This window comes from Chlamydotis macqueenii, chromosome 5 (assembly GCF_036417535.1).
Source record: "Chlamydotis macqueenii isolate bChlMac1 chromosome 5, bChlMac1.mat, whole genome shotgun sequence".
Lineage (NCBI taxonomy): Eukaryota > Metazoa > Chordata > Aves > Otidiformes > Otididae > Chlamydotis > Chlamydotis macqueenii.
In genome coordinates this window covers 41,028,409-41,048,353 of record NC_141560.1, presented here as the reverse complement: position 1 = coordinate 41,048,353, position 19,945 = coordinate 41,028,409, and the positions used below count along the sequence as shown (strand labels likewise).

Sequence of the window (19,945 nt, the reverse complement as noted above, 5' to 3'; positions counted from 1 at the left end):
CTTCTAGGTGTTGATCTGCTCTGATGTTTCCAGTTAATATATAATAAACTTACTGAGCCACACAGGACACACTACCCTAGAAAGGGCCGAATAGTCCTACTAACAGAAAAACTAATTATTTTTATTAAGCATGCCATATACTAGCATATTCTGAGTGCAAAAAGCAGTAACCTACACAAAGGGAAAAAGTAAATCACAAAATGTCCCTTCCAATTGGTATTATTGACTTTTTTTAGTTTATGCTTCAGACCTTTCTAACCAACAACATTAATTCTGTGGCCTCTAAGCTTGGCCACCCTGGCAAACACAAAGAAGAGAACAAGACAAATGACCCTGTTGCCTGAACAGTATCATCCACCCTCCAAAAGCCCTGGGTGGCAATACCTGCTTTAGATCAGTTGGCTGAACTTTGTATGACTGTTAAAACTTTTTATCTTGCGCCTAACAGACCATAGTGCCAATGCAGTATGAAACCCGAATGTCCTGCGGGCTCGTCAAAGGTCACGCATACTCTGTCACGGCTGTGGAAGAGGTATGTACAGTCCCTTTCCTCCAGCTATGGGGAGCTGTGGGGAGCTGTGTTGTACGTTGCTCTAGATCAATGCACGTCAGCAAAGATACGAGGGGAAAAAGAAAAGCAAAACCAACTATGAGCTAAGGAAACAAAATCTATATTTAAATAAATGAAAGCCTTTTGGAGAAATAAACCTGTCCAAGTTTTGGCTTTCTGTGGAAATGGATATTCCACCATGGTCTGCTTGGGCAAAGGTGGCCACAGCCGGCCACTTCCTGGTCTTACAGCCTTCCCACACTCATCCCAAGTGGGTCAGGCTGGGCAACGGCCCAGGAAAGCATCATCACTGGAGGAGCTGGTATCAGCAATTTGCCAGGTAGAAGGTTTCCTTTTGAACCTATTCTCAGTCTATTCTTGTTGTGTTCTTTTTCAATTAGACAACTTTTAAAGGGGAAAAAATACGTCTGGTAAGGCTAAGAAACCCCTGGGGGCAGGTGGAATGGAATGGACCTTGGAGTGACAAGTGAGTAAAACAGAGCTTCACGTGATTTGAAAAAAGAATTGCAGCTTTATTTGCCATTACGCAGCTTGTGCACGCCCCTAACATTTAATGATGAGGTATCAGAATTGTCTTTGCTGTCATTTTGACACATGCGCTTTGAAGTTAATCATAGTTGAGTGCTTAGCTGACGTTGTAAAAAGAAGAGTACCTAAAAAAGATATTAAGAGGGACTTTAATCAATGGAAATGAAGAGAGAGCCCAGTTAATCCGATTTTACTGTCTAGCAAGTTCAGCAATGTCCATTTTCAAAACAAGCTGTGACAGCAGGAAAATCTTTTAAGTTGTGGAAGAACAGGGTGAAGCAAGATGTCAGTACATGAGTGAGTCTTACTAAAAGGAATTTCAATAGCTGCTCCAGCAATAAGAGTTTGCAAAAACTTTTGCCTTCAAGCTAAATAAAGTGAACACAGTTAGTAGATTTTTAAGAGCTGCTAAGAGGAAGTCTGAAGAGAAAGCAGAGAGAAGTAGGGCAATTGCTTCTTTATTTGGGTGTGTGGAGAGGAGCGTAGCACTAAGAACAAATGGTTGCAAGGCTCACAAAAGAAAAATTATATGGATGTTGCAAGACAACTCAACTTTTCATTCTATGAGGCTTACAGTAAAGGGTAGAAATTTTAATGAAAACTGTATTGCAAATCATAATCTAACTTGTGTACTCTTTTGAAGGTCAGAGGAGTGGAACTTTGTTAACGAAGCAGAGAAAATCCGCCTGCAGCACACGATCATGGAGGATGGGGAGTTCTGGTGAGAATATTAGTCAAAACCCTGTGTTTCTCTAGGAGATATGCAACTATAGCAAAAATAAATCACACTTCATGACTTAAATCTGCTAAAACCATTGCAGCAATCTTTGTTTGCCCTCATATTCCAAATAAGCCCTGCTCTGTGATCCCCTTATTGTCCCACCAGAGTTTGAGTGCCACCAGCACAGTTGTCCTAATTACACCACATTTCCAAAAGCTCTCCATCGTCTTTCCTATGTGCCATCCTCTCAGCCCAGCATCCCCCAGTTTGGAGCTGTACCTGTGTTAATGGACCAACCAGCAGGACAAATGCATTAGGAAATCAGGGCACTCCCACTGCAAACTTGCCCTAATAGTGACAGTAACACAGGTCAGCCTCCTCCGCCTCACCAGGAGCTTTCAGACAATCGCCCACCATGTAAATCCATTTGGGTTCAGTTTCCCCTCAATTCCTCCAGGATATCATTTGAAGATTTCATGAGACATTTCACAAAACTTGAGATCTGTAACCTCACACCTGATACTCTGGAAGCCGATAAACTCCAGACCTGGACTGTGTCAGTCAACGAAGGGCGCTGGGTGAGAGGCTGCTCAGCTGGAGGTTGCCGCAATTATCCAGGTGAGCAGTGGGTCTTAAGAGAGATAAGGCCTCTTTGATGAGGACTGTATTAGATGGCACAGGCTAAGTCATACCACAGCCTGATCAGTGCTTGGCCATAGGAAAAGCCTTGCTGCCTCAGTGGACGAGGCACATGATTTTGTAGCTGGAAATCTTCTGTCACTAGATTTGTGACAGGACCTCATAAGCCCAAAAGGCAGGCCTGGCAAAGATAGATCATTGTTCGAATACTTCACAGTGCCCCAGGTAAGATGAGAGAGATTGATTTCACTCTAACAGTTACATTTCACTTGGGAAATCCATTTTCTGATAGCTTTAGGTGCTTTGGAAGTTTTTCAGATGCCAGTTCTTCATTTTATATCCTCCTTTGCTGTGCAGTTTTGTTATAACTGTGTAAAACCCATAACACAAAAAATATATATACTTATTAGCTCGATTTTAACCTTTCACTCAGAAGCCACAGGCAGGGAATTTAAAAGTCCTCTTTCATCATGAGTATCATTAGAAAACTGAAGCTTTACATGTTTGCTTTGGGCTGTTGGTGGGATTTCACAGATACATTTTGGACCAATCCCCAGTATCGCTTGAAGCTCCTGGAGGAAGACGATGATCCTGAGGATGAAGAGGTTATCTGCAGCTTCCTCGTTGCACTGATGCAGAAAAATAGGAGGAAAGAACGCAAGCTGGGAGCCAACCTGTACACCATTGGCTTTGCCATCTATGAGGTACCAGCTCTAGACTTTGTTCTTAGCACCGTGGTCACAAATCCTGACAGTATGCATCGAACAAGAGAGTCACTGAATCATTCAGCCTTACTGCCTGAATTGCAATTTTCACTTTGCAAGGAACTCAGGGGAAATCTGGAAGAGAGGAAGGAAATTCAAGGCTTTGTAACCCCTTCAGCCCATAGTAACCTCAGAGTTTACCCCATCTATAAGTAATACACTTTTTAGGCTTTCATGGTGACTTAATGCCAGATTTTAACATATTGTTTCACATATATTCTTCAATCTCCCTTTTATCCTTGCTGAAAATAAAGATTTCATTAACAGCGTAGTGTAAAAAAAGGAAACAGACATCCAAGACGCATAAGTAGCGATTAACCTCTGTCCCTGCTATTGACTTAAGGAAGAAGTCAATTTACTCAGTCCCTTGCATAAACATATTTCATTCAGATCTTAGTGGATCTCATGCAGATATCAAAAAATCTGGAAAGTAAGAAAGAAATTATGTAGGATAGTTCTATAACTTGGGGCATTATATTTACTGGCTGCATCCCCAGAAATCTATGCGAACGCCCTTCTGTATGATCTATAAACAAGTGGACTCAGCTAGCAGCTCTGACTGTTTCTTCTCTTTCTTTCTCTCCAAGGTGCCCAAAGAGGTATGAGCAGAATGGAGGCAGCTTGACATCTTGGTGTGTGCTCACAGCCAGTGTTGCTGTTGTGCCTATCTCTAAGTCAGCAGGAAACTGTCCAGTTTGTTTTCAGGGATGTAACAAAAGTGAACTGCTAACTTTTTTGCTTTAAGTGTTTATTAGTACCATTTTCCAAGTAATTTCTAATTCCTTCGCACTTGCACCCCATTGTCACCTGCACTTTTTCCTGTCTTTTGTTTCTATTCTGGCCACGGCTCGCATGGTTGGTCAGTGAGCCTGGACTACAGAAAGCAGTGTTAGTGAGTGCTTTGCCATTGCACCCCATGCAGAAGCACCCTAAACCACCTCCGTTTCCTCCTGCGAATAATGCCAATGCCCTGGATCCTACAGCCACACAGTTTTCTCTATAGTCTAGAATTCGTTTGGAAAACAAATTATATTTTCAGCCATTGAAGAAAATGTATTAAAAGTACACATATTATGTTTTTCTGAGCCCGCTAGTAGCTGAATCATTGGCATGACAAGTTTTGCAAACAAGCTCACCTGAAGGCCATGTTGCCTGGAAAACATGAAGATGACAGTCTGAGTATTGTCTTTGCTGACTATTTACATGTGGTTATTTCTGCAGCAAACAGCTTACAAGTGTTCTTAGCCCACAATTCTTGACTTAATTTTCAAATATTTGAACCAATGCAACATTTTGTTATCATGTTTCTCTAGCAGATGCAGAATTCATGTTTCGTCCAGGCAAAGACATGTTTCCGCTAAAAGCGCCTTCACTTTACCACACTGCATGTAGGAGTTTGCATATACCATTCCTTGCCATGCCACCCTCCAAGGAAAGTAGCTGAACTTTGGTTACACACAACTTAGCATCTAACAAAACAGTCAGATTAAAGTGCCTGCACAGCAGAGGTCAGACAATGGTCTACAGGTGGGGACCAGAGCAGCAGTCCTCAGAAGCCAACTAGACCCAGCCAGTAGAAACTTAAAGGTGACAGACTCCGTATCTGTTCCCAGCTACATCTCTTGTCAGCTCACTCCTTGTCAAGCTGCTGCTTCATTTGTGTTTTCTGTCCCAACCATGTACTGCCTGCATGACAAGCCACCTGGGGAATGGGTAAGACTTCCTTGAAGACAAATTGACTCATTTGTTCTGCAGATGCATGGTACTAAGCACCACTTGCAAAAAGATTTTTTCCTCTACAATGCCTCCAAAGCCAGAAGCAAGACCTATATAAACATGCGAGAAATCTCTGAGCGCTTCCGGCTACCACCTAGCGAGTACGTCATCATCCCATCAACATACGAACCCCACCAGGAGGGAGAATTCATCCTGAGGGTCTTCTCAGAGAAAAGAAGTCTTTCAGAGTAAGTTGCAGATGCATTTATCTGGCCATAAAGGTGGAGGAGAGCTTGCTGTCATAGTCATGTTCCCAGTTTGCTACACATAGCTTTTAATTTTCTCAACCTCATTACAAGCTCCCAGCTACAAACTCATTTCCCTGAGCTTCCTTCATAGTCTAACAAAAGCCTACTTTGAATTGTCTTTGGAGAAGCTTACTGCTTGCAGGTTATCCTTTGTAGACACACCATTAACCATTTTTATGAATGAAAATGAACCTCTTTGGTTTTTATTGCTATACGCCATGGTTCAATGATCAGGTAGATCATTGAATCATGTCTAAATTCAGTCACAAATGAAACACAGAAGTAGGTAATTTCTTTCTTTTCCATCCTGCTCCTCAACTAGTTTCCCAGACCTCAGCAAATTGCAGCCAGTGTCACTTTGCTTAGGCCAAAAAGCTTCTGTTTTAGTCCCAGTTGTCAAAGTTCAGTGTTACCAAGCCTCTTGAGAGGAATAAACCAGGCAGCAGTGCTCCTGGAAGTGGTACTTAGGATGCTCAGCTCAAACTGGGAAAAACTACGTCTGGCGCCTGCAGCTGCAATGGGAGCCAGCTCACACTACTGCCTGTTTGGAAAGCTTTGAGAGGCTGCTTATAAACCAGCTACAGAAACAAACAAGATTGGGAACAGCCACTTTCCTCATTTATTTACTTTCTGCTTTCTTCTAGGGAGGTTGAAAACATGATTGAGGCGGAGCGCCCGTCGGTAAGTACTGTCCTGGGCTTCTTGTCTGTGAGTTGAAGGAGGGAGGGGAGGAGCATCACATCTAGCGAAACCTACAGCAGGAAACCACTTGTGGCCACACGACAGCTCCTTTAGCACAAATTCCCACATTTTGTCATCATAAGATATTTTTATTTGCACTTGCTTTATATACACTACTTTCTAATTTGGACAGACCAAAACATTTTGCCAGATTTGAAGTCTGTTCCTGGCATAAAGCAGCTGGATGCTAAGCATCGCCTTTGCCTCTGTCAGTTGAGAGTATTCATTTGCTGGGGATGCCTAGCTCTGTGCTCCGAGATGTGTGTGTGAAATTGGTATCTCATCTAATATAGAAAAAAGTTCCTTATTTTGAAGTACATGCTTTCTGGAAAGAGATCCTACTGATATTCTGCTGATGGGCTGCGAGAAAGAAAAGGGATAGTCAGCGCTAAAGGTACAATAGAGATTTTATTCAAGCAGACAAAGCCCCAGATGAGATGGGATACTGTTTTGCTATGGTTTCTGCAATTTCTGTCCTTCAGTAAGCAATTTATTGGTGGGTGCATTTTTCCTCTCTTTTTTTTGAGATTTGAAAACTGTATGAACATAAGAATGTGAAAAATAAATGTGAGAAAGAGAAAAAAAAGAAATTTTACCCTCAGCTCTGCATAATATGCATAAAATCTACAATTCTGTTTAAAAACACTTTTTAAAAAATTGTCTCTTTGTACAGAAGAAGAAAAAGGGCAAGGTGAGTACGTGTGCAATGTGCTGAGTGGCAGTAAGATGAAGAGCACGTGCAATGCATGCAGCTGGAGCAGAGTTTCTAGGTATCATCAGTGATTTCTCTGCATCTAGAAACTGGTCTGGTTAATGAAAGATTCTGTCTTCCTACACTAAGATCTAATGAAATAGCTACAGCATCATTCAGCACTCTCACTCAAGGGGGTGGCAAAAGGGTAACAGAAACTTTTCAGCTTTACAAGCTTGATCGTCTGGGTTTTCAACTGCCCTTCCTTCCTGCCCCTCCACAGCCATCCCAGCTCTCCTCTCTAGTGAAAATCACCCCTTCCCCAGACACATGCTCTCACATTCACTTTCCATTGCCTAATGCAGCTGCTCCTCTTTCCTGAAGTTCCTGCTCACCAAAGTGCAGGATTTTCCTTTCGATTCTGCGCAACACATTTAGAACCCTGAAAATGTAATCAGGCATTTTATTCTCAGGACAGACAGATTGCAATTAATACTCTAGTGTAACACATTTACATCTTGTAGCAGCTTTCCTTGTTTTAAACGCACAAAACCAGAACGTGGCTGCTTACAGCTGAATGCTTCAAGAATTAATGCAGAGAAAGAACATAGGCTTTGCATAATTAACAAGCTCCTAACAAATACTCACTTTCTCTGTAGGATTCAGAGTCTGTTTGCTTTCAGTGATACTGTCCTTCACAGAGATGGGCAAGTTTATCAGTTTAACTGAGAATGGAGAATCTAGGAGGTTTATTTTGCTAAAAAACAAAACAAAACAAAACAAGGTAATGTTTAAACTCTGGAAAGGAAAGGTAGAAGCCAGAGATTGCACTATTTTGCAAAAGACTTTCGCAGCTTTTTTTTTAGCATGAAGAGAGCAGTAACTTTAGAAATTCCTCCACTTTTTTTTTTCTTCCTTTCTTTTTTTTTTCTTTCATTCCCAGCTCTGGCTTTTCCAGGCACCCTCTCAGGGCAGGAGCTGTTGCTGCATGTGCTTTACCACAGAATGGGTGTCCCCAGATAGATACTTTCCCTTCCACTAGTTTTTTGTGTAATTTCCACTTCTCTTTTGCTCTCTTCCTTCTTCTTCTAGCCTATCATCTTTGTTTCTGACAGAGCAAACAGTAATAAGGAGCTGACAGCAGATGAAGACGCTGGCAAAGATGGTGAAAAAACCCACGTAGAAGAGAAAAAGGTTTCTGTGGCAAGGGGGCAAATAGGGCTTGGTCGGGCTAGCATGAAAGCAGCTGGGGAGAGCACAGGAATGAGGGAACATCCTTAGATACTTAACAGCTTTTCATCAAATCTTCGTGTAACTTGCATCTGGTTTATGCAGCTCGAATGAGCATGAGCGAACAGAGACTATCCCTTCAGTTACTTAATACCTGTCCTGGAAGGTGTAGTTGCTTGAGAACACATCCTAGTTGCTCTATCATAGAAGGATCCTGGCTGTGAGAGATCCCTTCCCCACAAGCCTTGCAGTTCAATTGGCTGTTGCTCAGCCCCCTGAAGCGGTACCCGCTTTACACCAGCGCACACCAAACCGCACCCGAGGGGCTTCAGGAGTTCCCGGCAATGATCACAACCTCTCCCCACAACAAATTACATGTCCCTAGACCAGTCCCTGTTGGCCAGAGAAAAAACACCTGAGTAATCCCAGGAGCTCCTGAACCCCTCTTGCCTCTCACTATGAAGAGGAGGAAAACAGGACAGCGAATTCGGAGTTTCTGCCTGCAGGTGGGTGAGGGAGGTGAGATGCAACAGCCCGATCCTGCAGCGACTTTCATAGTTCTCCTCTGTCTTATGTGCTACTCGTGTCCACCAAAGGGCACCCCACACCACAAAGCTCTCAAGCCGGAGTGCCTCTGGTCAATTCACAGCCTACAGGGTGGCTATGGAGCAGAAATGCCTCTTCTGCTCCCAACTTCTCCTTTGCCATGTTTTGAAACAAAAAATTAGAAGATAAAGATCTGTCAATGAAGGTAATCAGCTAGGCTCCTTCCAAGAGAAAGGAGAGCAATGGGCAAATACTCAGCAGTTTTGCCAAGGAATACATTTAATCGAAAAAAAAAAAGAGGAAAGGAACAAGAGGACAACTCATTCCTCCAAAGAGCTCCAGATTCACTAAGAGGCTTCGTGCAAGGGTGAATGAGCCCCAGGCCCCTTCCCTTCACTGCTGAGCTAAGGCTGTGTCTCTTCTTTGCCTGTCTCTTTTCAGCGTCCTTCAGCAAAAGCTCGTGAGGGGAGTGAAGAGGAAAGACAGTTCAGGAATATTTTCCGACAGATTGCAGGGGATGTGAGTATGCAACAGATCCCTGTCTCTGCCATCAAAGCAGCCTAGCCACAACAGCACCTAAATCAAGTGAATTTTAAAATTTCCTTCAGGATCTGAAGCTAAGCAAAATCAAATCAAACTCCAATTAAGTATACAGCTATCCTCATGTGTACATATGAGCTATTCCCATTGTGTACAAGGGAGCCTAATTTAAGCTCAGGCTTTTACTGCTATCTCTACTACAAGATGCTATTTTGCATAGCTGTCGTAGTTCAGCCCCAATGGGGACCAGACTATGCAGTCTCTCTCTCACTCCCCCCCCACTCTCCGAGAGAATAGGAGGAGATTTGACAAACAAAAGAAAACCAGGAGAAAAAAAAAAACAAACACGCGGGTTGAGATTGAACAAAAAGTAAATTTAACAGTAATGACAGAAGAAAACAATAGAGTGATGGAACACAAATACAGTATAATAGCTCACAACAGATCTCCACATCCAGTCTCTTCCAACTAGGAGGGCCTCCCTTCAGCACCCTCCTCACTTATATACTGAGCATGATGTCAGATGGGATGGAATAACCCTTTGGCTAATTTGGGTAAATTAACCCCAGCTGTTAGCTAATTAGTTAACTATCCCAGCCATAGGGGCTACCAGCTTCAGTTCTCCACCCAGCTCAGGTAAATATTAACTCTATCCTGGCCAGAACCAGGACAATAGCATATGTAAACAAGTTAGAAATACAATGCCCTCCAGTATATGCTTAATGAGGGAAATTAAAAGCAAAAACAGATCAAGGAACTGCATAAATCAAGAGGCTGAAAATGGGTTACAAGGATTTTTGGCTTATACAGTGCCTTGAAATGACTGGTCATTTTTCTAGTTGTAGTTTAATAAGCACTATATGGTAACTTTAGACCTACCTTGTACTGCAGCCTCAGAAAAGATTTGGACAAAGGTTTATATGAACTGGAATGCTCTTTAGTTTGAAGCATGTATCTGTCATACTGAAAAGTGACCAAAGACTTCATACTTTCAGCATATCCATCCATAAAGCGACCTGCTTAATAAGGAATTTTGTAATTAATTATATTTTCATCACATTTCCCACCAGGACATGGAGATCAATGCTGAAGAACTCAGGAATGTTCTCAATAACGTCGTAAAAAAACGTATGTTTGAGCATGTTTTTCAGTAACCCTGAACTAAGAAATCTGTTATATAACATAAGCCTCCACCACTGAGTTGCACTCTAAAAATTCTTCATGGTTCCAAACTCACAAATTTCCCTAGTTACACTTCCATGGACTTTGTATCCAAGGCTTTAGTGAGCTGAACCTTTCATAGAGATGCTGTCTACGAGTGATCAAGTACTGATGACGCAGGAATGAACAAATGTTCACTGGAAACACAACACAGGATAATATAGCATTTCTAGCAGTCTGCAAATGCCCTGTAAAAAAATTTCTAGTGGAGAGGCAGACCTTTCTCCCTGTCTAGCAAACTTTAGCCTACAGGCTCTAGGCTTGCTTAGTTACCTGGAAGTTAGTTTAGAGTTTTCCAGATGTTTATATTGCATATAACAGGTCAAGAAAAGTAATCTCTAATTCACAAACAATAACATTACTTAGAGTCTTTTCAGATTTCTCTACCTCTCATTTCTTATCAGATGAAGGAAGTAGGTTTGGCTTCTACTTTGAGTAGAGTTACACCTAAGGGAAAGGAATGCTTGCTGACTTGTGTGATGTCTTTTCACCTGGGATCATTTATTTCAGATAAGGACCTAAAGACAGAAGGATTTGAACTGGAATCCTGCCGCAGCATGATTGCTCTAATGGATGTATCCTTGTCTGGTGAAAGAGGAGTGCTTGATACCACAGTGGTGTGCTTGGGTTGTATTTCCCACCACAGCACACACACAACTTAGTAAGCCAGGGAAGCATAACAGTACATTGCAGTCTGTATAGCACAGCATTCCTGGTTTGGCACATCTTAACTCCAAGCATCTCAGCATTAGCACAGTTGGCAGATGAAAATATCCCAAACCAGAAAACTACAGAGTAAGTCGGTCAGTACGATACCCTTCCTTAGGTATCAGCGACTGGCCAGCTCATGTACTGAAGCATGATTTTTAATTTATTTTTTTTAAACCAACTCAACACAACTACAGTTCTTGCCAAAAAACTTACTATATTTCTCTCTTTAAGTTTCTAACTTATTATACATTCCACTGTGTGCTTAGCATGCAATGTATACAGAAATTGCCTCAGAGCAAGTATAGTAGAACAAACTACAAGATGCCATATGGGCTTACCTCTGATACAACATCACTCAGTTTCCTGATTTGACATAACACATGATTTTTGAGAGAACTTAAGCGCATTCAAATATAACCAGATCAAAATTGGAACTACAGCCCAGAGCCATAATGGTTGGAGCCTAAACATATTTTTGTAAATGGCTTTAGTCAACATTTTGCTTAGTTCTCAATTCACTTTAAGCAAGGCAGAAAGAGCTTCCATCCAGGATAAAGCTCAGTTGTCTTAAAAATGTTGGGTAAGCTTCACACTTGGAGGCATTTGGAAAGAGCCCTCCAAAACATCCTGCTCATGTACTTTATAATAGCTCCAGGAGCAAGCTTCTCTCCTCTACCAGATGTTTGCTTCTACACAAAGTAAAAACACTCCTGAAACAAAATACTATGCACAATAACCCAAACATTCACAAATATTCTACCACACAGCTCAGCCAGCTCTTAACACTACAGAGATCCTGAACTCAGTTTCACATTCATCCTTTCACCAGTAGCTGCAGATTTAATTAATTTTCTCTCATGGAAAAATATTGTGGTTTTTTTACCTGAATGCTTGCACCACAGACAGATGGCTCAGGGAAGATAAACTTTGATGAGTTTCGACATCTCTGGGACAAGATCAAAAGCTGGCAGGTATTGCTGGTATCCGCAGCGCTGCTCTTAACAGCTTCTGCAGCGTAAAAGCTTGTATAGGAAAAACAGACCTTTCTACACACACTATAATAAAAAGAAAAGCTAAACACATTGCAAATTAGCTTCTAAAAAGAAAAGTAATATCTCTCCTCATCCTACTCACAACCTAAGCAAATACCCTGAACCTCTGAAGCTCCAGCACTGATGTAAGAACTTCCCCCATGAGAATAGCACAGGGGCATACAAATTGGAGGAGGGAGGAGATGGGCACTAGAACCAGGCCTTGCAAATCACTTAATTAGGACAATCAAGAGAGAGGATTAACAGCACTAACTCAAGTTAAACAAGGAGAGTCTCTAAGGAAGAGCTTTTTGCTTCTCACAGCATGGGTCTAAATTTTTTTACCTTGTGATTGAGAGGAGCTCTGTGCTAACAACCCAGATGCTGCAATATAAGGCAAATGGCAAAGCCCCCAAATGCCTGAGGCGCACATCCCATACCCAATCAGAGGGTACATTCAAGAGAAGTGCAAGCTTTTAATACTGTTATTTATTTTTTCTTTTTTTCCAGAAAATTTTCAAGCGTTATGATACAGATCATTCGGGAACTATTAACAGCTACGAGATGCGCAATGCAGTCAAAGATGCAGGTACTTCTAGTGTTAAATGCCCAGCAGCCAAAGAAACTTTATTTTCACTGATCTATCACAGGGTGAAATCAGGAACACAGTGCAGCCTTTTAAAAAGAGACCCTACAGAAATTCAGAAGTCCTCTTTTCCCCAACAGAGATTCCCAAATACCCAAACAGCAGGTCTTGTATGTCTTGCCAACCAAACAGATCTCTTCAGCTCTTTAAACTTTCCAATGACTGATGCTCTGCTGTCTTAAGGATCTCCCACTCAGGGTCCTGCTGTTCAAGGGGACCAGCGCGCCCTGATGACATTTGATTTCATTTAAGCTGTGGATTCTTCATGTTTGTGTAAGTAACAACCAAAGCAGTGGAAAACCTTAAACTCAAGTGTACAGGCACTGAAACCCAGGCAGAGCAGTTCAGTGCCCAAGTTTGTATCAGAGGCAACTGGATGGACATTTATTGAGTCCTGCTCATGTTTCTCAGTGGCACTAAGCCACTGTGGGCTCAGTCTCCTCTTCTACCTGCACAGTAAGAAGAAAGTATTCTAGAAAAGTTGCAGTTAATGAAATGCAACCTGCAAAGAGAGGCTTTTGACTTTTCTTGCTTCTTGTCTCAAGTACATCGGTGCTTCTTTCCCTGGACAGCAGGCCTCCCCCACCAAATGTCTTTACCAGCTGCTGTTTCTCTAAGGGAGCAAGGTGGCTTTTTTAACCAGAAAATCTGTAGCATCACTATAAAGTGAAATGTGATTATTTCAGTGACACTTTATCTTCAGTAGTATTTTGGCACACCAGTTACCAGTTCATCAAGGAATGGAAACAGATGGCTGTCTTGTACTTTACAAAACATCAGCAATTCCATTCTTTGCTAAGGACAAAACTGCACCTGGATTTGGACTCCTGCTGCAGTAGAAATCTGGGTCATTTCTATTTTCCAGGTTTCCATTCTTAGCAGGAAAGTTGTCAATTTAAAAAGTAAATTATTTAAATACCTCCTGCCCAGACTTTAGAACAAAGAACAAATTTTGCAATAAAAATGTCTCCATTTTACAGCGTGTAGGCTGTGCATGACCTTGCATTTAGCCAACAACCAGCAGTACCCAAATCACAACAGACCCTTTACAAAGCCCGGTCACACGCTGTAGCAGCCAGTGCCACACTTTGGTCATGCCACACCAAGGAGTTACCTCCTCATCTATTTTTTGACCATTGCGTAATTGTATTTTCGTAGCAACATCCTCCTATGTTTCTGTCACCCAGTTTTTGTTGCTTTGCTCTTATCAGGCTTGGCTAAGCTACAGACTTTTTGGTGTAGACCTCTCCTCTTCATACTTACAGCATGAGGTAACTCACACGCTACTGACCCCCCTAAACTGTAATTCCAAAATGTTACTCCTGTTTTAAGAAAGCAGCTGGGCACATAGAAGCTTCTTACAGCTTCACTTCTTTTTATTTAGCGGCTGCTCCAGCCTAAGCTTTGGCTGGGCTTGGGAAGCTCCTACAGCCAAACCTTTCCCGGGGGCCTCACAGGCATCAGTGCTTCCCCCCAGCTCAGCTATGCCCCATTTTTTGTCCTCTGCAGGGTTTCGGCTGAACAACCAGCTCTACGACATCATCACCATGCGCTATGCCGACAAGAACATGAACATCGATTTTGACAGCTTCATCTGCTGCTTCGTGCGCCTGGACGCCATGTTCAGTGAGTGGCTGCCCCGCTTTTACTGCGCTGCCTCCCCTCCTTGCCTCCAAAATGCACGGTCATGGTCAAAGCAAAGTTTGTTTAAAGCACTACTGCCTACACATAGTCTTAATAATTAAAGATATGCGCTTAGGGAATCTAAAATATGACAGCTGTCTCATACAAACACAAAAGAAACCACTGTTTCTCCCTGTATTAGCTAAGGACAAACACAGCAGAAATACCTGCTGACCACGTAAGTAAATACCTGCAAAAGTTTGCATAACACAACAGGAGCACAATTTGGTTTGCTATCTGGGATCGCCTTTACACAGACAGTAATTTAATCTACTCCATGTATTTTTGTTTCCTTGCTTTAGGGGCATTCCATGCCTTTGATAAAGATGGAGACGGCATCATTAAGCTCAATGTCCTGGAGGTAAACCGCTTTATGCTGGTATTTCTAACACAATGTCACAATACTAAATTTTAATCGCATTATTCACTGCACATGTTCTCAAGGGAGCCTATGACAGTTGGTCTGAAATTGTTATCCAATTGGTAAGAGACTGCAAAACCTCCTACAAATTTTGCTACCAATTTTACATGGAAAACATCCATGATCTGCCAGCAACAGCTGCTCTGTAAGACTCCAGTCGGTGTTGAAGGGCACAGCTGTGGACTCTTCGCATCATCTTTAATGTGCTTCAAAAAACTTTTGAGGTTTTTTAAATGAGGCAATTTAAATCAAACATATTGATAAAGCATTAACCGATAATGGAGTTAAACATAGTTTTTCAACTTTAAAAACCTTATTAAGAAAACTCAGAAAATTTCAACTTAAAAGCATGCCTTCTGCTTTTAAGGGAGACCATAAAAAACATCTTCTATTTTTGTGAGGAAACGGGGAATAGGAGCAAGAAGCCTAAGACAAAATTCCCCACTGCCACCATGCTCCTTACTGTCAGCAAGCAGCTGCCTTGACGGCGGCATCTCAATACAATTTGTCAGAGGATGCCAATATGTCTTCCACGCTTTCATTCTTACTCTTCTTTCAGTGGCTGCAGCTCACGATGTATGCGTAACACCGGAGCCAGTGGCCATCTTCATCAAGAACACGCTCAAGATTTTGGGTTCGAATAACTAGCTCCATTCATCTCCAAGTGCGAATGAGAGCATATCCTATTTACGTGCCTTGCTAGCAAAGATAAACAGCACGTGGGAAGAAGCCCTTGGAAAAAGAGACAACCATAGTCTAGTAGGCAGACCAGTGCGCACATTCTGTAACTACTTTTATAACTTCCTGACATTTTCCTTTGGGCAACAAGGATTAATTTATTGATGACTGAATTAAGCTTTTTCTGCATGGTAAAGACATGGAGCATGCATCATTATTCTGCTTATGCTGACACCTGGAAGTCTTCCCTCAAGTCAGGCAAAACTGGGACTGTATCTGAACTGTGAAAGTCATAGTTGTTTACTACCACCTTGTAATTAGTCATTAACTCTACTTTGTTAGTATCTAGTATGGCTTTTGATACCATTGTTTCAGCCTCTTCATAATGTTGACTGAATAGTTCACGCGAGATTGTGCTAGATCGCATTAATATTATGCATCCCAACCACTTCCGCTGCTACAGATGTGGCTGTACATTGGTTCTCTGCTATGCTAGAAACATGGAAGTACAGCACAAGAGCCTGCAACACCTAGAACAGCTTGGCCTAGTGCCTCAGCAGAAGTATCAGAACCTGAGCGATTTGCTCTCATTTTTAATATCACCATAGTATCTTAATTACACACTGGACATTTAAAATGTTTTTTATTGTAACTGCATCCTCCGTAACATTGAGAAAGTTGTTTTTCATTTGAGAAAGAAAGCCTCTCACACATACAAATGTACATATCTACATACACGCTTCCATTCCCACAGAGTCCCACTTCCTGACAGTATTGCGTATTTCTTTATTGTAAGAGATGGCTCGTAGCAGAATCAGACACTATGTTAGCATGACCAATCTGGGAAGATTATTAGAATGTGTAAGTACAATAAGTTTAATTGAACCGAAAATAAAATCGGCTGTATTTTGGCCTAATCTTTAGAGTTGTTTTTTGTTTTTATTTTGAAAGAATAGAGGAGGATGAAACAATGAGCACTTTTCCATTACTCTCCTGAATATACAGCAGCTTTTGGAGTTTTATGGCAAGCATAAAAATATCTCAAACACTTGCCCATTCACTCCTTGAATGCATTACAAAAAAAAAAAAAAAGGGGCACTTGAACTTGAGAGGTTCCATTGTTACCAGCTTTAAGAATGGACAATCATTGATTAATATAAAACAAACAAAATGTGCAAGAAAAGGTGTGATGAGACCAGACTTCAGACCTTGCCAGGAGAACCTTCTACTTAGTTGTCCAGTGGTGAAAAGTAATAAAGCAATCCACTATTGTAAAACAAAACTGTAAAAACGAATCGTAGTATCCACACAGAGTTATTCTGGTAAGTAGCACGTTTAACTGAAACATCAGTAAGAAACAGAAATCCTTTTGACTACAAAATTCTAAATGTTGTCTTGCACTGTAACTTACTCTGAAAGCGTAAGAAAATCCTGTAGCTTATCTAAAGAAGAGTTTTTCTCCTTTAAAATGCAATTTTTGTTTTAATCCAAATCACATTTTTTAAGATGACCAGAATTCTAGGAGCCCTGGGTTCCAGAGATGCGTTCTCCACTAAGCTGTTATTTTCCATACAAAAATATGGCAGAGATGCTCTTAGTTGGGATGTTCAGAGAAAAACAAAACATCAAAATCAAGATTTTTGATAGGCAACTCAAAACTGGTCCTTAAAGTCCTGGTGAGTGAAGTACTGACAGTGCCAGAGAACTTCCCTTTGCAATGGGCTATGAAGCAAGTCAATGCGTCATCTTGGAGGCACCAGCTGGGTGGACGGTTTCCATTGTCCGTGCCAAACAACTACGTCTGACACTCCTGCACACTGGGAGGAAAAACTGGCAACATTCCTGCCAGTGCTGGAGCTCCAAAGGGGCCTGTCTGATTTTATCCAGCCCTCTTAAAAAAGGGAAAAAAATATCCAGAACAAAGTCAAAATCTATCCAATTCTGTGAAAGAATCATTTTACTCAAAACAAAGAAGAATGAGACTGACAAACCACAACAATATAAAGAACTTTTATTTTTCTTTTTTTCCCGTTTTTTTTTTTTCTTCTTTTGCTGTGTAAAGTTTTGTTAATACGCTCACAGTTTTGTACCAAAGTGAGAGAAAACCAAGTCAATCTATGGACATGTTCTACACAGCTTAAATTATTAAATATTCAATCATGTTGTTTTATTCCACTTCCATTCTTCAAAAAGACTGTTTAACACTTACAGCAAAATGAAATTTGAGAAGCTGGCAGGTGCATATAACAGAATATATACCTACAGTTTGCTCTTTACTTTCACTGTAAAATACTTTACAAACAGTAGCTGAAACCGTTTCCTTATCCTTCCTCACATATTCTGCAGCTCTGGACAACTTAAACTGTTTGAATGACAGTACCACACAAGCTTGAAAAACAAGATTCATCTGTACCTGTGTTTTAATTGAGAAGTCGGGAAAAATATTTTCTCAACACCACTTTTGTTTCTGGGAACTTGCGGTTTATTGCGAGTTCTCAGTTATCATTTACCTCCATTTGGCATTATTGTACAGTTTGAAAATGTGCATGAAGAACTGCAGTACTTCAAACACACTGCACAGCCAACCTCCTGCTATTTTGCAGAAGTCAGCTCATGCGCTGATAACATGTATGAAGTCTGCAATCCACACGTAAGTGACATCAGGCAAGCAGAAGTTGGGATATTTAACGCATCTTCATACCAACGGATGCAGCAGTTTTCCCTCTGGCCCCTTCCCCATACAGAAGTAGCAGTATTAGGCCACAGAGTATTTTGCACTGCCAGTCAGCTGTTATTTTGCCCTGTCATTTGAAGGCGAAAGGAGCAACAAAATAGACTAATACATCTAAAGCTATTGGGATTGGGAAAGGTTAAGCTTTGTGGCACGTTCTGAACCTTAAGTGATTGTTTCATGCTACCCAGGCCCTCCTTTTGGAGCTCAGGCAGGGCTTGGTCTGCCTATGGCGCATTAAGTTCTCACGCTTTTGAAGAGAATGATATAACTGGTTTCAGTAGCATCTGGCCCACTCTTGTATCATAAAAGCATACAATGCCTCTGAGCACCTTTCTGTCCGCTGAGTAGATGCAATGTCAATCCTACTAAGAGGAAAATGGTGACTTGCCCCCTAAAGGGCCTGCCATATGTAGTCAGCTATATAGCAAGTCCAGAGGTCATTAATTAACATTTGACTAATAAAATAAACACAGCTAACCACAAAAGAAACCCTTACTCTAATCACTCTTCCACTCACAACTTTTTACTTGCATTAAAAAATCTGAACTGAAAAGAAAAATAGTCCTGAAACAGGCTTCAGATGTGCAGTACTGCTTTTCATGCAAGTGTGACTCCGTTAAATTTCACAAATAGTCTGCCTTCCCAAAGTTATTACACTGGTTGACGGGAGGTATATCAGGAGTCAAAACCCTAAGTCGCAACACTGGAGAGGATCTCATTAATGACTAGCAAGCCAATACCTTAGTTTGGCATCTCTTTTCTGCAATTGCCTTTGGAAGAAGTGAATGGCCAATAGACAAAGCTGCACCAAATTCCCATGGAACACATAGGAAACCTCCCTTAAGAACTCCAGAGGGGATTTCCAGAGCTGCACAACAACTTCATTCCAAGTCCTTTCAAAATATTCTCATGACAGAGCAGCACAGCATTTTCCTACGAACCCCTGAGCAATTTTAAAAATTCTTTTTAATTTATGAAGCAAAATTTAATGAACTCTTATGCAGCTCTGCTATTTTCCTGCCTCTTATCCATTTTAAGATTCTTACAATATATCTGAAATGACCTACAAAGCAGCAAAAGACACCACTGCTAAAGCTAAAGCTTTCGGAAGTTGAGACTTTTCAGGAGGACTGTTTTCAAGGACGGATAAGGAAATATCATGGACTACAAGAAAAGGAAGTCTGCTTCCACCGACCAGAAAAGATAAACCCAACAAGCAACCAGGAATGCAAATAAAGTGTAATAACTGTGTTTGTTGCAACACCTAGTGAGAAAGATCTTTAGACGTTCCTGACAACAGCTGAAAGAACTCAAAGAATCACAAGGAATAAGTAATAAAATCTACTCTCACACACCATTTTTCAGAATGCTACAATCACTCTGCATGCTTGTCCTCGGATCACACACCTCTACACCTTCACTTAAGCACAGTCCATGAAGGACAGCTTGAGATGTTCACATTGTTTATGACACACATTTACATGCTCCCTCACTGTGGTTCAAAAAAAAAAAAAAACAAAAAACCAAACCCAGAACCCCCCTTGAATATGAATAAAATTGGAAATGGTTTAAGTATTATGCAGTTTTCTGCCTTTAGATCACAAAAAAATAAATACTCTCAGATACTTTAGAACAATACAGCCTGCACCAGAAAACATTTACCCTGCTCAGAGATTTCCCTGAACTTGATTCTCTCTTGAATTGCTTCATCCACAAACCAAAGAAAGAAAGAAAGGAAAAAAAAAAAACCCAAACAAAACCCACAAACACACACTCCAAAAACCAAAACAAAAACTCTCAAAACAGCCTGAGGTCTGAGCCACAT

General features: G+C 41.2%; 2 protein-coding genes and 1 long non-coding RNA gene across 8 annotated transcripts in view; 1 reads left to right on the top strand and 2 right to left on the bottom strand.

Annotated features, from left to right (window-relative positions):
* Positions 1–16,309, top strand: part of CAPN3 (calpain 3) — a 35,111-nt gene extending 18,802 nt beyond the window's left edge. The window contains exons 7-24 of the mRNA XM_086750029.1: positions 449–532; positions 952–1,037; positions 1,743–1,820; positions 2,278–2,438; positions 2,994–3,163; positions 3,811–3,822; positions 4,979–5,187; positions 5,892–5,928; positions 6,662–6,679; positions 7,772–7,873; positions 8,897–8,974; positions 10,066–10,123; positions 10,727–10,791; positions 11,830–11,898; positions 12,469–12,547; positions 14,114–14,230; positions 14,590–14,648; positions 15,268–16,309. Coding sequence (XP_086606155.1) covers positions 449–532; positions 952–1,037; positions 1,743–1,820; positions 2,278–2,438; positions 2,994–3,163; positions 3,811–3,822; positions 4,979–5,187; positions 5,892–5,928; positions 6,662–6,679; positions 7,772–7,873; positions 8,897–8,974; positions 10,066–10,123; positions 10,727–10,791; positions 11,830–11,898; positions 12,469–12,547; positions 14,114–14,230; positions 14,590–14,648; positions 15,268–15,294 — 1,509 coding nt within the window. The 3' untranslated portion in view covers positions 15,295–16,309. The remainder of the gene's footprint in view (positions 1–448; positions 533–951; positions 1,038–1,742; positions 1,821–2,277; positions 2,439–2,993; positions 3,164–3,810; positions 3,823–4,978; positions 5,188–5,891; positions 5,929–6,661; positions 6,680–7,771; positions 7,874–8,896; positions 8,975–10,065; positions 10,124–10,726; positions 10,792–11,829; positions 11,899–12,468; positions 12,548–14,113; positions 14,231–14,589; positions 14,649–15,267) is intronic.
* The window catches only part of ZNF106 (zinc finger protein 106), a 109,181-nt gene that overhangs the window by 46,703 nt on the left and 42,533 nt on the right, over positions 1–19,945 (bottom strand). The window lies entirely within an intron of this gene.
* LOC147600553 (uncharacterized) lies at positions 1,069–11,925 on the bottom strand. Of its 2 annotated transcripts, none has more exons than XR_015258796.1 (4): positions 11,811–11,925; positions 9,875–10,014; positions 7,328–7,436; positions 1,069–1,224 (listed from the first exon to the last, which is right to left on the bottom strand). It is a non-coding gene; the product is annotated as an uncharacterized LOC147600553 (long non-coding RNA). The 2 variants fall into 2 exon arrangements; XR_015258795.1 differs by having other exon boundaries at positions 1,071–1,224; positions 9,875–10,011; positions 11,811–11,915.